The sequence below is a fragment of the Ahaetulla prasina genome, chromosome 1, assembly GCF_028640845.1.
Source record: "Ahaetulla prasina isolate Xishuangbanna chromosome 1, ASM2864084v1, whole genome shotgun sequence".
Taxonomy (NCBI): Eukaryota; Metazoa; Chordata; class Lepidosauria; order Squamata; family Colubridae; genus Ahaetulla; species Ahaetulla prasina.
In genome coordinates, this window is record NC_080539.1 from 82,430,459 (window position 1) to 82,448,484 (window position 18,026).

Sequence of the window (18,026 nt, forward strand, 5' to 3'; positions counted from 1 at the left end):
CGGAAATGCAGCCTGCATGAATTGAAGATTGAGGGGAGAACAGAAAGCGAATGTCTGTCAGCTGGAAGGAAGAAACGGTTTGCTTGTCCTGTTTTTCATTTGTCTTTAGATTGGTGGCAAAGGTGACTGACTGTATCTTGGCTTCAAACCACCGATCAGGCATTATTATGAAACCCATGTCAGATGACAATAATTCTGGGTACCGTGTACACAGCACTTAATTAAACAAACAATGCTGTCAAATACTTTTCAACTGCAACACTGTATTGTTGTCAAAGTGTCTCAAGTCTATGAGGAGCATTTGGCCCCGAGCACTTTTTCTACTATGAGATGCTTTTCCAAAAAAAAAACAAAAAGAAAGAAAGAAAAAAAAGGATGAAGCAAATCCACAAAGGATAAGCGATCATCCTAACCCCGAGCCATTAAATGATGACAAACCGAGACGGTTCATAATAGGGACAGAGACAGTCCCTGCAAAAATTCAGAACGCTCAAAACAATCCTAAACACCCGGCGAAAACGAAACGGAGTTTTTCTGGTTACATCGACTCGAGCGTAAATCCAGTTGAGCAGTTCCTCCTGCAATAAAAATAAAAAATGACACATTTCTCGTTCCGTTTTTTGGTTTTTTTTAAAAATATGCAACCATTCACGCGAGTAGGGGAGTAAGAAGCCGAAGAGCTCATCTTACAGAAAGTGACCGTAGGAGCTCGTGAAAGAAGGCGGGAAAGGGGAGGAAGCTAAACGATCCCACGCTTTGAGTCTTCCTTTTAATGGCTTGCAGGGGGTTGGGGGGGGGAGGTTGGGGGGAGGGAAGCCCAGGCAAGTCCTCGCCTTGCGATAGGATAGCTTTTTTCTCAATCATCTATTGATTGGTCGGTTCCCCATTCTAGCGAACGCGTCCCCCTCCTCTCTTTTTTCCTTCGCAGCCCCGGCGGGCTTTAAAACTTCTAGCGCGTCCCGCCGTCTCGCCCTTTGAGGCGACTGGAAGGAGGAAAAAAAAAAAGCGCGGGATCATGAAGGGGCTGAGTCTGCGGACGCTGCTGCTGGCGCTGCTGCTGGCGCCGGGGAGCTGCTCCCCTGGCGAGGGGTTTCTCTTCCCTTACGGCTTGGCTCGGGGCGACGAGGCGTTGGAAGCGGGGGACGATGTCAGCTCCGCGCCTCTCGCGCTCGACACGCCGCTTCACTTCTACGGCTCAAGCGTCCACTCCCTCTATGTAAGTGCCCGGGAGGCGAAAGGGAAGGGAAAGGAAAGGAAGGGGATCGCGCTGGAGGGAGAGCAAGAGCGAGTGAGCTGGGAAGAGGAAGGGAAGGAGGGGCCGCGGCGGCGGCGAGTGGATTCGGGCCAAGGACGAGGTCCTGAACGGTGAGGGGGCGAGGGGGAGGAAGGCAGGGTCCCGGAATGTGATTTCCAAAGAAGGAGCGCGTGAGGATGGAGAAGTGGGGTGGGGGGAGAGAGAAAGGGGGGAAGCGGAGTTGCTGTCACTGCGGGTGGAAGGGGCTGCTGCTGCTGCTGCTCGGGCCGCCAGCCAAGGAGGAGGAAGTCTGCTCTGATAAGCGGCTGCTTCATCCCTAAAAGGGAGAGAGAGGATGGCTGACTTTCATCAGGGGGAGAAACTAGGGATCGTGAGTTCTTGTCCCGGCTTTAAGCCCGAAGCCAACTCTGGTGACCCTGGACCAGTCACATTCTCTCAACTCTACCAAGCAGACAATGTCTACTTCTGGAGGGGAGTGGGAAACAAACCTTCCCCAGAAAACGGCAAGGACAAGTCCAAGAGTAAAAAAAAAACAAAAACCCTGACTTGTAACAGTAACAGAGTCGGAAGGGACCTTAGAGGTCATCTAGTCCAACCCCCTGCTCACCCAGGAGACCTATACTAGGGAGCTGAACCACCGACCTTTCTGATCGACAAGCTCAGCCTCTTGGCCACTGAGCCACCTAGCCAGGCTTGAAATGACTTGAAATGGAAAGTCTGGGAAACTGAAGTCTTCCATGTTCCATGGTCCATGAAGCTAGGTAGATGTCTGTATCTCAACTCAAGAGAGACTTTTCCTTTGCTTGTTCTTTGAGTCTAGAATCTCTTGTCCCTGTTGCAGAAGCATGACTGCAGTTGGGTTGTGTCTTGGGCAAGGCGCTGCTCTTGCCTATGTTCAGGGCAATGCTATCCTTCCATTGAATTGATTGTAATTCTACATGAGTCCATGTAGCTTGCAGTTAAGTCTCAGAATTAAAAACTGATTCCCCCGGGGTCAAAACTGGAATATGGATTTGTAAATAAGCATTCCTAATCAAAAAGAAACTCCTATGTTCTTTGTAGCTATCCTACACCAGGCTATTCTAAACTGAATGGTGTCCCTTGAATTTCTGCGAACTTGGGGTGATCTGATATAAGTAGAATCTTTTCAATAAAATGTCAATGCTTGAGGAATTGCGCGGGATATAAGAAGAAGAAATTATGCAGGGACAATAGGGACAAGGAAAGCAAGGAGATGTTTTGGGTGCGGTGGGAAGGATTTGTTCAGAGTTGTTTTGGCAATTAGGATAGACTTTTGCTAATTCCAAACAAAATAGAAAACAGATGTCCTTTGTTTTGTTTTTCCAACAATCCTAACTAGTAAAGGCATTATTACTATCATTTCAGCAGTTGAATCCACTGAAGTTGCAGGTCATGCAAATAAAATAATGCTCATGCATGTCAGTACAAAAAAGCAGACCCTGTTCTGTTCTAAATATTTACATTCCTTTCTTAGTACAGTTCAAGCCACAGATCTAATCCATGATTATTCTTTCATGCTGATTACTGCTTTGATTTGATCTGATCTTGGTTTTTCTCAGCATGGTGAGGGTTGGAACAATGATAGGGTTAGGTCATGTTGCTTTTTTTCTTGTACTTAAAATTGAAAGTTTTCAGATTATGTGGGTTTGTTGCATTCAGCACATTCTGATCTTGTTCAAACAGCCAAATCCCATAAAATGCTTTCAAATATGTGGTAGAACCTAGTTGGCTGTGATTGTTCTTGAAAAAAGTTAAGCAGAGATGCACCTTGTTAATACTGATAGTCCTTGACTTACGACCACAATTGAGCCCAAAATTTCTTTTATTAAGCGAGACATTTGTTAACTGAGTTTTGCCCCATTTTATGACCTTTCTTGCCATAGTTGTTAAATGAATCACTGCAGTTGAAAAGTTAGTAACATGGTTGTTAAGTGAATCCGTCTTCCCCCTTGATTTTACTGGTCAAAAGGTTGCAAAAGGAGATCACATGACCTTGGGACACAGCAATTGTCATAAGTATGAACCAGTTGCCAAGCATCTTGATCACACAATCATGGAGATGCTACAAAGGCCAGAAGTGTGAAAAATGGCAATAAATCACCTTTTTTCAGTGGCGTTGTAACTTTGAACGGTCCCTAAATGAAATGTTGTAAGTTGAGGATTACTTGTATTTGGATGGGAAGCCATTGGAAAATTCTAGGTTTGTAGGCTGGAGTTGAAAAAAAATTGCAGAGGTAGTTAAGCTCTTTCCCCCTATTGCTGCCATATGGATGTATTGCTGAAGTCACCAGAAATTCAGCTTGATGATAAGGAAATCTTACAGTAGCAAGTAATGAAAGGCATTTATTTAGAGGTTGTGTATGTCATTTTAATAAAGCTGTGTCATTCATTCATTCATTCATTTTTGGACTAAATCATCAAGAAATCCAAGGTTTACACCAGAGGAGGTGTCCAACGCTGGCAACTTTAAGATTTGTATATTTATAAATGGAATATTTATAAATGTTCAGCATATCTCATAAAATTAGTGACTCAAATAACCAAGAATAATGTAGGAATATGAAGCAGCATGAAAATATGGAATAACATAAAAACTCAAGAGTTGAAATGTACGGCAAAGAAGAATCTTTCATCTGATGGCATATAAAAGACAGTGCCATGTCTTTTGTGAGCAGCTCCATTCTGGTTGGGGAATTCTGGGAGTTGAAGTCCACAAGTCATAAAGTTGCCAAGGTTAGACACCCTTGGTTACACTATTCTTCAAAGTGGTTTGGTAGACCCAGGTATTTAAGAGGTGATTGTCTTCCATTCAAAATGCCTGTATATAAGTTCAGTGTATCAGCTCATGAAAATCTTCACAGTAGAGGAGGGGCTGATACCTTATATATCTCTCTGGGTGTTCTACTTAGCATGTGATACTAGAATAGAATAGAATAGAATTTTTTATTGGCCAAGTGTGATTGGACACACAAGGAATTTGTCTTGGTGCATATGCTCTCAGTGTACATAAAAGAAAAGATACGTTCATCAAGGTACAACATTTACAACACAATTGATGATCAATATATCAATATCAATAAGGGCCGGTGAATGGCGCAGGCTGGTAAGGCCTGTTATTAAGAACAGCCTGTTATTAAGAACACAAAGCCTGCAATTACTGCAGGTTCGAGCCCGGCCCAAGGTTGACTCAGCCTTCCATCCTTTATAAGGTAGGTAAAATGAGGACCCAGATTGTTGGGGGGGGCAATAAGTTGACTTTGTAAAAATATACAAATAGAATGAGACTATTGCCTTATACACTGTAAGCCGCCCTGAGTCTTCGGAGAAGGGCGGGGTATAAATGTAAACAATCAGTCCAAAGCATTTATTAAGCAGAGTATAGCAGACACAGTATACCAAGACTGGGGAAAAGTTTTTGGGTTTTTTATGTTAATGTTTATGATAGTGGTTGCATTGCACTTGAAGAATTATCTTCCAGAATTTGCTCATCGGGCATCTTCAGTCCTGTCTTTTATACACCATCAGATGAAGAATTCTTCTTTGCCGTACATTTCAGCTGTTGAGTTTTTATGTTGTTCCATATTTTCATGCTGCCTCATATTCCTACATTATTCTTGGTTATTTGAGTCACCAATTTTATGAAATATGCTGAACATTTATAAATCTGTTTTTTTTTAATCTAGAAAAATTAGAAAAAGCATATAAAATTATTGCAGGTCACAGCATTGCTGTAAAGCTCTCAGTAACTACTAGACAATGTAAATACTGTATTAACATACAATGAAGTTGCTGGAAATTGCAATTAATGGTTCCTGGGACAGAAACAACCTTATGTGCACATGCAACAGCTGTTTGGCTTTAAGACCATGGAGCACTTTGCCAAGATCCAATAATTCCAAAAAGACAGAAGGAAGGAATAACAAGTTTAGGGGTATACAAATCATTTACATATTTTTACTGATAGTAAACTACCAGCTGTTGTGTGCAGCTTCATTCTTGTTTCAACAAAGATTCTAATCTAGCTAAGCTGTGTCTTAGAGTCTTCTACTGAGTGTGGACAAGCTAAATCTTGAAAGCATCAGGGGTGTGATTTACTGTTGATATTAGTTGGGGAGTCTCACAAAATGTTCTCCTGGTGTTTACTGGGAAACACAAGCAGGATAATGATGTTGAACTTGTAAGACCTACTTGGGAGTTTCTATAGCATGTGATTGATAACTTTGGGCTAGAGAGACCTTTCACCTGATTGAATATACTTCTGATGTTTGTGAGTAATGATTTTCAATCCGCATGTAAGCAGACAGCCACAACTAAAATCTCAGCTTTGGGTTTCTCTCTGGGTGTTCTACTTAGCATGTGATACTATCAGGCCAAAGCATTTATTAAGCAGAGTATAGCAGACCCAGTATACCAAGTGGACCTAGTTAGGATCCCAAATTTTGTTGCCAGTGTCAAGTACTATGTCTCCCTTATGGCATACTTTATTAAACTCAAAATAGCTAAACACCAAAGGGCCTTTACTCTGGCACAATGTGATGCCCTCCCCTCAAGATGTTGACAAAGACCAATACAGAAAGATTCCTTACCCATAGAGACAATGCTCCTGAGACTCTGGAACAACAGAGCATGTGCTCCTCCAGTGCCTGTATTGCAAAGACATTCATATTAGCTTCATTTCACCACTGCATGAATACCTAGGTCAGGGGTCTGCAAACTTGGCTCTTGTAAGACTTGTGGACCTCAACTCCCAGAGTTCCTCAGCTAGCAAAGCAAAGCTGGCTGAGGAACTCTGGGAGTTGAAGTCCACAAGTCTTAAAAGAGCCAAGTTTGCAGACCCCTGACCTACGGTGTATGGGGCAATTTTATACCACCCTGTTGCTTTCAGCGCCTGCCTACCTAGCAGTTTGAAAGCTTGCAAATACAAGTTGGTTAATAGGTAGGTTTACCTTGGTGGTAAACTAACAGAGTTTCATGTATATTTGGGGTATAGCCATACTGGCCACATGACCATAGAAATTGTCTTCGGGCAACGCTGACTCCCTCGGCCAAGAAACAGAGATGAGCATCGTGCCCTTGAGTCAGACATGATTATCAGGGAAACTATTACCTTTACCTTTTGTTGCTTTCAGATACAATGTTGCAAGAGTCTGTGCAGTATTGCTCAAAATTCATTGGATGATAATCTGTGCTATAAACTAGATTTAATGAGCACCTAGTTGTCCATATTAGAGTACTCTGTAGCCTGAAAACCACATTTTAAGAATCACTGTGCTACAACTGCAAGTTGCATGTATAGAGGAACAGCGCTGAACTAATTACTGTAATCACAGTAGCCAATCAATGTTGAGATGTTCTACATCTCTTGAAAACCAATGTCAAGAAGGATCATTCACTACACTGGTGAATGATCCTTCAAGAATATAATGCAGGAGATAATATAAGAAAGAAAGAAAGCTCTCCTTTGCAGGTCATTGGTGACCTGTGGAAGCCCAGCATTTAATTCTCCTTGTGTTCGCTAGCCAGAGCCACAACCACCACCTGCCTATCCCCACTTAGCAGTCAACTAGCCAGAGTCTGTTCACCACCTCACCACCAGCAACTGTGATTCTGTGGTTGTTTTGCTCTGATCTTCAGAGAATGTTTATTTGGCTCCATGGCTGCTAAGTTGCTGCTTCCATAATGCTATATGGCACTTAGTTCATTAGGTGTCATCAGTACTGAATTCCCTCCCTATCCAAGAAATCCAGGATACACAGTTTTGTGTTATGAATTAGCTCTGAACCAATAATGTGTAGCTGCCCCTGCAAAGAGGGTTTCTGTGAATTAGTTCTTCCCAGGTATTGATATTGGGTAAATATCCTGTTCTGAATGATATTGCATTCTTATTTAGGACAAGTACAAGGGAATTTTATTGATTCGTCTTTTTACTGGAGGTTCCTAGACAGGAATAATCTGGCTATACTAATTTTTCCTAATTAAGACCTTCCATTTTAACAGTAGTGATAATAAAATTAACAATAATTTCTCTTCTAGATTATTGGAATGTGCTTTATGTGAAACTGCACTTGAGGATTGCATCAGGAGTAGCTAGAGCAGAATACAGCAGTTGTGTACTCTCAGGATTAACTCATAAAACATAAATTCTAAAGGACTTGGCTGGACTGCAGCGAGTTCAGGATTTCACAGATGGCATGTAAAGCACTGCATGAATTATGTTCTGGATTCTTGAGAGAGTGCAATTCTCTCTCTGCACATGCTTGTCCTGCTCCCTTCTACACTAAGATGTATTGAAGAAGCTCATTTCTGTGGACCATGGTTGGGAATCATAAATTACACAGGGATATAGGAAAATAACAGATACGGAATATATTTGCCCTGAGTAAATCTTCTTCTTTATTCCTATGCATCACTAATATAAAGTACAATTTTCTAGAAGCCTTACTTGGAAATCACTTTGGAGATTTGGGATCCCTTATATTTTCTACAAAAGTAATACAGTGCATTAGAACTGGTCTTTGGGACAACAGATTTTGGAAAATCTATTCAGAGTAATTGTTTCTCATTGTCATTGGAATTAAGTGGGACAATGGATATCAGAACAAACATGCATTGCAGAATGAGTTGTTAGTATATGGAAATATTTCATTTGCTTGTTAATAGATTTGTAAGTGGGTGTCATCAATTGCATTTTTGAAAATAACGATAACCTTACACTTAGATCGTTATAACATGGGTTAGTTCAGGGGTGGTATTCACTTACCTTCGCTACTGGATCGCAAATGTGAGTGAGTGTGCACACATTTGTGCACATACCTTTGCGTGCTCACCTTCGCACATGCGCAGGGCCTTCCGTGCATATGCAGATCATCGAAAATGGGATGTGATGATGTTCGGGTGGGTGGGCAGAGCCTTCTATAGCCGCTGCTACTGGTTCACCTGAGCTGGATAGAATCGGCTGAATACCTCCACTGGGTTAGTTTGCACAATGTACAAATCTGAGCAAAGTCTCTTCGGAATAAGAATAGAATAGAATAGAATAGAATAGAATAGAATAGAATAGAATAGAATAGGATAGGATAGAATTTTTTATTGGCCAAGTGTGATTGGACACACAAGGAATTTGTCTTGGTGCATATGCTCTCGGTGTACATAAAAGAAAAGATACATTCATCAAGGTACACACTTATAACACTTAATGAGGTACACATTTGTACCCTTAATGGGGTACAGATTTAATACTTAATGATACAACACTTAATGATAGTCATAGGCTACAGGAAACAATCAATATCAATATAAATTGTAAGGATACAAGCAACAAAGTTACAGTCATACAGTTATAAGTGAAAGGAGATGGGTGATGGGAACGATGAGATTAATAGTAGTGCAGAATTAGTAATAGTTTGACAGTGTTGAGGGAATTATTTGTTTAGCAGAGTGATGGCATTTGGGAAAAAACTCTCCTTGTGTCTAGTTGTTCTGGTGTGCAGTGCTCTATAGCTGGGGTCTCCAGCCTTGGTCCCTTTAAGACTTGTGGACTTCAACTCCCAAAGTCCCTCAGCCAGCAAAGATGGCTGAGGACCTCTGGGAGTTGAAGTCCACAAGTCTTAAAGGGACCAAGGTTGGAGACCTCTGCTCTATACCGTCGTTTTGAGGGTAGGAGTTGAAACAGTTCATGTCCAGGATGTGAGGGGTCTGTAAATATTTTCACAGCCCTCTTTTTGACTCCTGCAGTATACAGGTCCTCAATGGAAGGCAGGTTGGTAGCAATTGTTTTTTCTGCAGTTCTAATTATCCTCTGAAGTCTGTGTCTGTCTTGTTGGGTTGCAGAACCAAACCAGACAGTTCTTCACCCCACACCTACTCATCTTTATGTAAAGCCTCTGCTCTGGAAATGCACTTATTCATTGTTCATGGAAAATGCAGAGGAAGGAGCAGGAGTTAATTTCTATGTTAGAGGGAGAACATCATATTCAACTAAACAGGTTTGGAAAGCATTGTATATTTTAAAATGTTACCTGCATTTTCAGCTACAATACCATTTTTATACAAATCCATTCATTGTGAAAGTAAACAGGAAACTGCTTTGCACTGAATGAGATATTTGACCCATATAGTCACTTTTATTTGTTCTGTTAAGCAGTAACTCCTCACAATTTCAGATAAAAACCTCTCCTCACTCTGCCTGCCCTGGTTTTTGCAAGCTGATTAATTGCCAAGTTTTAATTGCAAGTTCTGCTTTGTCCCTTCTGTCACAACCAAAATATAGCCTCTTGATATTATAATAAGCTCATGTATATAGTAATGTCCTTCTACTGTGTGATGTGATTGACATTCATACTAAGAATGTCATCATTTGAAACACTGGACATTTTCCTCAAATCTCTCTTTATCCTCTTGCTGCTTTTTATAAATTCCTCTAGCTAACTGAGGCAGAACTATGTATAGTGTATGCATGAGACATCTTTACTTACAAATGTAACTTACAGTAGTTCTTAAAAGTTTATGAACTTTTTTGGATGTTCAATATTTTTGCATAAATTCGACCTAAAATGTGACCTGTTTTCTACACAACTCCTAAAACTAGCATCCAAATAAACAAATAAAAAACCCATCATACTTGTCCATTTATTAACTGAGGAAAATGAAGGAAAAAGGAAAACAACTTGAAGAATAACAGGGTTGGCGCCATATGGACATTAGAGGTAATGTTGTTCCATAAAGCAGAGACATCAACAAATGAGATATGCTTCACATCTATGAACAGGACACAGGATGGAATGAGAGAAATGTGAACATCTGTAAATTGATTGGCTGTTCATTGAGATGAATCTAAATCTGTTAGGATCAAATCCAGTTTATTACTCATCACATCTGTTCATTCAGGTCAGAAAAAGATGCAGCTGCTTTATTGCTTCAAAAGAAGGCTATCACTTATTAAGAAATCCAACACTGGAAATTTTTAAGAAAATGTTGGATAACCATCTGACTGAGATGGTGTAGGTTTCCTGCCTGGGCAGGGGGTTGGACTAGAAGGCCTCCAAGGTCCCTTCCAACTCTGTTGTTATATTAAATATCCCTTTCAAAAATTTTGAAGAACCCTGGTTTTGAACCTCCATGGTTTCAACATGTTTATTTATTTTTATTTATTTATTAAATATCCCTTTCAAAAATTTTGAAGAGCCCTGGTTTTGAACCTCCATGGCTTCAACATGTTTATTTATTTTTATTTATTAAATTTATTGGACACCCATCTTACTACAAGGCAACTTTGGCCAGTTTACAATGTTAAAAAGATAAAACTACAAAACCTATACACAAAACAAATAAAAAATCCATCATACTTGTCCATTTATTAACTGAGGAAAATGAAGGAAAAAGGAAAACAACTTGAAGAATAACAGGGTTGGCGCCATATGGACATTAGAGGTAATGTTGTACCATAAAGCAGAGACATCAACAAATGAGATATGCTTCACATCTATGAACAGGACACAGGATGGAATGAGAGAAATGTGAACATCTGTAAATTGATTGGCTGTTCATTGAGATGAATCTAAATCTGTTAGGATCAAATCCAATTTATTACTCATCACATCTGTTCATTCAGGTCAGAAAAAGATGCAGCTGCTTTATTGCTTCAAAAGAAGGCTATCACTTATTAAGAAATCCAACACTGGGAATTTTTAAGAAAATGTTGGATAACCATCTGACTGAGATGGTGTAGGGTTTCCTGCCTGGGCAAGGGGTTGGACTAGAAGGCCTCCAAGGTCCCTTCCAACTCTGTTGTTATATTAGTATTTTTTGTTACTCTCAAGTCATATCATCAAAGATATCTGATGAAGAGATGGATGGATAGCAATTTTTTAAATCTATAGTAGTTTACACAATTAGAGCAAATTCTTAAATGTGTATTCAGTGACATAAAATTATCTGTTTTACAACTTATCAAATACTGTTATTTTTGAAGTTTTTAGTATTTAATTGAATAAATTTTGTGATTTTGGATTAAATTGAGGAAGTTATATTTCAGGGAAGATACAATATTCTGAGGTGGTATGAATAATGGGCAAACCTAATTCTGGAGTTGAGGGATCTATTTATTCCTATATTCAGTTTGAAGTTAAGAAATCATTGTTCCTCGGGTCTCCGCCTTGTGGAGGAGGTGGCTGTTCTCGCCCAGCCTGGCTCACCTGGGAGGAACTAACGGGTGGTTTTGCTATTTTCGCGCAGCCCTCTTTTGACTCCTGCAGTATACAGGTCCTCAATGGAAGGCAGGTTGGTAGCAATTGTTTTTTATGCAGTTCTAATTATCCTCTGAAGTCTGTGTCTGTCTTGTTGGGTTGCATAACCAAACCAGACAGTTCTTCACCCCACACCTACTCATCTTTATGTAAAGCCTCTGCTCTGGAAATGCACTTATTCATTGTTCATGGAAAATGCAGAGGAAGGAGCAGGAGTTAATTTCTATGTTAGAGGGAGAACATCATATTCAACTAAACAGGTTTGGAAAGCATTGTATATTTTAAAATGTTACCTGCATTTTCAGCTACAATAACATTTTTATACAAATCCATTCATTGTGAAAGTAAACAGGAAACTGCTTTGCACTGAATGAGATATTTGACCCATATAGTCACTTTTATTTGTTCTGTTAAGCAGTAACTCCTCACAATTTCAGATAAAACCTCCTCCCTCAGCTGAGAAGGCTGGCGGCTCCCCGCCCGCCCTCTCACTGCACCGCAGGGCTTCCGTCCGTAAAATGTGAAAAAGAAAAAAAAACTCGAGTATAAGCCGTATATACTCGAGTATAAGCCGAGGGGCTTAAAAAAAAACAAAACTCGAGTATAAGCCGTATAGACCCGAGTATAAGCCGAGGGGACGTTTTTCAGCACAAAAAACGTGCTGAAAAACTCGGCTTATACTCGAGTATATACGGTACTTACTAAATATTCCTACTCAGTGATATTAGTGTGATATCACTGGTATCAGAATTTTTTATTAAATATCCTTGAATCAAAACTTCTGGCCTCTGAAAGATGTAGCATTGGTTTTCTTACCAGACAAACTAACTGGTTTTTATCTATTTGGCATCCTGTATATATTTATCCAGAAGCGTTACAGCTGCATCTGTTTGAGAAGGTTCTTCTCAGTCCTTCTGGGAAAGTATGACTATAGCAATTATCTTATCTTGGTAAGGAAATGCCAGAGTTGTAAAGTAAATAGCAAAGATGGAATCTGTTCTGTTTTCTTTTGACATCCTTATAAGGTTTGTGCCTCATAGTCAGATAGCAGAATATTGAAAACACAAGCCTGCTAAATTAGCATCTATAGTGCGATATACATATGAGGCTAAGGAAAATAGTAGGATGGATTGTGCTGGGGGAGGTAGACATAGTGATCTATTATGCTAGGCCAAAATTTGATTTGACCGTGCTTGGCTTAGCATATGCAATGAATTCAGCCATTATTGTCTACAAATCATTGTTTTGGTAGTTTAGCACGAAGTGTAAATCCATCTACCAGTTTATTAATAAACCATACATAACTTATGGTTTAGCATAGGGTGTGAAACTCAACCAGTACAATGATGTCATATCAGGCCATATTCTAAAAGGAGTACTACAAACAAGCATCTTTAGTTGTTGATATCGTTAATTTAAGTTAATTAGTTTAATGTCATGGTTCCCAATCAATTTAGGACTCTGAGTGTGGCTTTTCTCAAAGATCCATTTTATTGGGTACATCATATTGGCATGTTCAAATGTGAAGCTAACTCTAAATTTTCCCACGTTTTCTCATAATAAAAGAAATAGATATCCCTCCATCCCCCTAGTGTCACAGGTCATGTTAGCCAACCAGGTAGATGGCAGTCTGCTCAGCTATTCCCTCCGGCCATTGTGAACTCTAATTGAGATGACCTTGATTCCCATGGGCCTTATCACTGTTATGTCTGGCACATGGGAGGAAAATATCCCACACCCGGTAGTTACCCCTCCCCCCCCACATATATGGCAACCTAAAAACAAAGTAACAAAGAATATGGCTTCAACTGAAGTCATTTTGAGAGTTGACATTTTACTTATTTGGACCACCAGGATGTAGTACATGACAAATTTCATCCTAAATTGGGACTTGTCAAATGTATGTAGCTAAATCTTTTCTCTGTGCTGGGGATTAAAATTGGTGAATTATATATACCACTCTAATTACTGAAGATATGAAAAAAAAATGAATGAATGGGAGGGAATGGCATTTACAATATTAACTACAATAAATATGGGAATAATAACCTGATAGAGATTTCTCTTCCACCAGTCATGCTGTTAAATAAAAATGAGTCTCGTTGTCAGCTGTCAGTCAATGCAGCACGCAATTCTCCTAAGTGTGTGGAATTGCAGATTAACAAAATGACGACTGAAGTTGTATTAGAACATTGAAGTGGTGGAGCAGATAGTGACATTTCAAGAAAAAAATGATACATAATCTTATTAAATGTATAACTACATTATTTTTTTAAAGTGAAAGCAATAAGGGGCGTGCATAAGAGCACAAATGTGCCTACCGTTCCTGTCCTATTGTTCCCTTCATTATATCCAATTAATATAGTTGATGCATAATTTTAATTATATATATATTTATTTATTTTATTTTATTTATTAAACTTATATACCGCACCATCTCCCATAGGACTCAGGGCGGTTCACAGGCATATTAAAACAATATAAAACAATATAATAAATAGACTTTTAAAACCCAGATTAAAACTAAATATTATCAAGGCCTGATCACTAAAACAATAAGAACCAATAAAACCCCCATTAAAATTTGTTTAAAACATTTTTGTTCTTAGGCTAGTCCCGCGCGCTGAAATAATAGAGTCTTCAGTTCACGTCTCCAAGATATGCTGTTTTATCTATGACGTTTGTTTGTGTATACTGTTGTGACAAAAAAATAATAATAAAAAATTCTTTGTAAATAGAAAAATAGCACATCAGGGACCAGGATTCCACTCTAACCAACGGGGAAGCATATAAAATAAAAATGTAAAACCAGGGCTTTCTGGGAAGAGAAGGGAACAATCACATCACATTAAAGCTGTCAGGGTATGTAGATTTAATAGCTGTAAGCTGAGAGAGGGTCGTAAGCGGAGGCAACTGTAAGCTGATGCAATGGGAATGAGGCATCAAGGCTACTGCCACTTTAAAAAGCTGGGTAAGAAACTGCCTATATAAGGGAAGCCATTAGAGGGCGTTTCCTTCTCCTCATGTTCTCTCTCGTCCATTGCTCTCCTTTGTGTCAGTAGCTATATTATAAGGTATTTACCATGTATAAGTCTGTAAATATTTAGTTGTCTATAAACCACTGTTATTTATCTAAAGGCGCTGTGTGCTGTGTGCTGTGTTTTGCTCCTGGGTTTATCTCATAATGCTAGTTACGCTGCCTAAACTCTGACAAAAGCAAATGATTTGCATTAGCAGGATGTCAAAAGGTTCTCAATGGCAGGTCAAATAAAGTGCCAGTTGTGCCATGCAGTTGCTTAAAAAGAAATTATAAATATTTTTAGGCTTTGTTAACAGAAACCTTCAGGGACGCGGTGGCTCAGGGGCTAGGATGCTGAACTTGTTGATTGAAAGGTCAGCAGTTCAACGGTTCGAATCCCTAGTGCTGCCGTGTAACGGGGTGAGCTCCCGTTACTTGTCCCAGCTTCTGCCAACCTAGCAGTTCGAAAGCACATAAAAAATGCAAGTAGAAAAAATAGAGACCACCTTAGATGGGAAAGGAAGAGCGTTCCGTGCGCCTTTGGCGTTGAGTCATGCCGGCCACATGACCACGGAGACGTCTTCGGACAGCGCTGGCTCTTCGGCTTTGAAACGGAGATGAGCACCGCCCCCCTAGAGTCAGGAATGACTAGCACGTATGTGCGAGGGCAACCTTTACCTTTTAACAGAAACTTACTGTCCATATCATGAATGCCTAAAAAAAATCAAGATAGAATTTCTTAACACATAGACTATATCCTTCCTTCCTTCCTTCATAGCTGAACCTGAGAAGCCTAAAGAGAAACCATAAAAGTGTCTTTTAACTAAGACACTTTAAATCAACTATTTATTATTAATCAACTATTATACCATAGTCTCTAGTACATGATCCAAAATCCTCTGAACTTAAAATTTCCCGCAAACATATTTCATACCCTACAAAGACTCAGAATTTTATAATGTCTGAAAAGAGCTATAGCTCCACTCTGATCAGATCAATGCTGAACTTTGCGGAATACAATTATTAAATTCTATTCTATTCTATTGTATTAAGGGGAGATTATTTAATTTGACTTGGAGTATTGGAATACTGGTTTCTATTATTTGAGTCTAGTTATATATTTCCTGACTGTTCTATACATCTAATGCTGTAAGTGAAGGTGCTACCCAAGATAGTATCATACAAAAAATAAAAATAAAAGTGTTAAGTGTCGAATGAACTAAATTAAGAAATCCATATTAAGATAACCTTATATCTTTAGGCCAACCTGGAGAATACATTAAGATGTATACTTTTGACTCCATCAAGCTATTAGATGATAAAAAGAACGTTGCTTGAGCAACATCTGTTATGCCCTTAAGTTTCAATAAGGATTGCAAATATTCAAGTTTGGTTCTGCCAGTGCTGTGATGGTTTCAGGTTGTATCTTGGACTGCCTTGAGCACTCTAGCACCAACGGCTGATTCCTTCATTTGGGAAAATACACAATCTGTCTATTATTCAGATAGGCAAGTGAAAAATTTTCGTAGATATTTTATATTTTCTGAAGGGAGGTAAGCAGTGGTGGGTTTCACTTGCTTTTGCTACCAGTTCGCTCACATGCACGCACACACTCATGTGCTTGTATCACTTCGCTTGTGCGCGCACCACTTCTGCACATAGGCAGAAGCTTCTGAGCATGCGCAGAGCGTATCTGATGACGTTTGGGCAGGCGGGCAGAGCCTCCCGCCACTGCTACTATCAGTTTACCCGAATCGGGGTGAACTGGTAGCAACCTACCACTGGAGGTAAGCATTGTTTGATTGTATTATATCTGAGCATTTGCAACACATACTTTTTCTTTTAACTAGGTGCTTACTAATGGCATCATAGCAGTGAGTAAGCCATCAAGAGAAGATGAATATCTTGGTCAATTTCCTCTTAGTTTTGGAGGTCTTGCTCCCTTTTATGCTGATTTGGATACTACAGGTGGACGTGGAAATGTGTATTACAGGGAAGATTCTTCCCCTGAGATCCTCCAACTTGCTGCCAGGTACATCAAGAGGGGCTTTCCAAATACTACCTTTGATCCAGAGAGCGTTGTCATTGTTACCTGGGATTCTGTGGCTCCTTATGTAGGATCTGGACAAGATGCTACTTTAGAAGTAAAGGTAAGCAGGTGAAATGAAAAAAATTCATTCACTGACTATTTTTTAATGCTGAAAGTGTAGATGATTCTGTGCATGTTTACTGAGAATTAATTCCCACTAAAACCACCTGGTTTTATCTCCTAGCAAATAGATTTAGGAGTACAACCTTAAAGTGGAATTTTATATATCTCTCAGGAAAACAAGACTCTCTTCATCTAAATGTGTTTTAATTAATTTAATTTTAATTGCATTTTGTTTTTACACCTGAATACTGTTTATTATTTCTTTATTGCTTTGAGATATTTTGGAAATAGAATAAAACAATTTAATAAATAATGACTTATGAAAGGGAGTTTGCTCATTTCTGAATGATACAACTGTGTGATGTTCAGTGCTTAGAGAAAAACTTGCTTTGGCATGAACAATTTAATGTTTCTTATAAAAATTCTAAATTTTCTTGCTTGCTTTCTTTAAAGTCTTGATTCTGTATTCCAGCTTTTCTTAATTTGGAACTTTCAAAAATTCCCAGAATTTCTAGCCTGCATAGGAATATGGAATTCTTTGCTATGGGAATTCCATGGAATATGGAATTCCATGCATGGGAATATGGAATTCCATGCTAGCTAAGAATTCTGGGAACTTGAAATTCAGTGGAACTGGCGCATGCTAAGATGGGTAAACTAAGCTAAGATGGCTTGTTTTATGAAATGTATATCATTCAGATGTTTATTATTTTTTAATTTTTTTGCAAATGAAATTTGAATCTTCCCCACAGAGAAACACATTCCAGGCTGTTTTAGCGTCTTCTGATTCTAGTTCCTATGCGGTTTTCCTTTATCCAGAAGATGGTTTGCAGTTCTATAGTACACATTCCAAAAATGATAATGTTGATGTCCCAGCAACTGTTGGCTTCAGCCAACCTTCTACATATTACTTCTTATGGGTAAAAGCTGGATCATACAATGTAGTTGCTAATGATGAAGAGATCCTTAGGAACCTGTGCAAGTATGTGGTTTTCATTATTTTTTCCAAAATAATTTTCTGTTTCCTAGTAATTCTATAAATCTTGACAGTGTTCTTCTATGAATAAAATGTAACTCTTTAAGTTGCATCACATGAAAGACTCTGAAATTGTAGGTGGAGAGATACGGGTAGCTACAAATTGATAACATGCCCAATCCTTTTCCTATTGTAAGAGAAAGGTTTTTTAAAAGAATAGCCTGATGGACAACTAAGACAAGAAGAGGATAGAGGAGGAAGAGGTATGGTGGTATCAGTGTGTGTGAACATATTAGATGTCCTTACATACATGACTTAGAAGTTACAGAACCTGTTCAAAGTTAATAATATGTGAGTAG

At 39.2% G+C, this 18,026-nt stretch overlaps 1 protein-coding gene across 2 annotated transcripts in view; it reads left to right on the forward strand.

Annotated features, from left to right (window-relative positions):
- Positions 1-852: 852 nt before the first annotated feature.
- The window catches only part of NID1 (nidogen 1), a 68,116-nt gene continuing 50,942 nt past the window's right edge, over positions 853-18,026 (forward strand). The window contains exons 1-3 of one of the 2 annotated variants that reach the window (XM_058165962.1): positions 853-1,216; positions 16,390-16,689; positions 17,444-17,673. In XM_058165962.1, coding sequence (XP_058021945.1) covers positions 1,016-1,216; positions 16,390-16,689; positions 17,444-17,673 — 731 coding nt within the window. In that variant the 5' untranslated portion in view covers positions 853-1,015. The remainder of the gene's footprint in view (positions 1,217-16,389; positions 16,690-17,443; positions 17,674-18,026) is intronic. The other variant, XM_058165955.1, reaches the window with a different exon arrangement.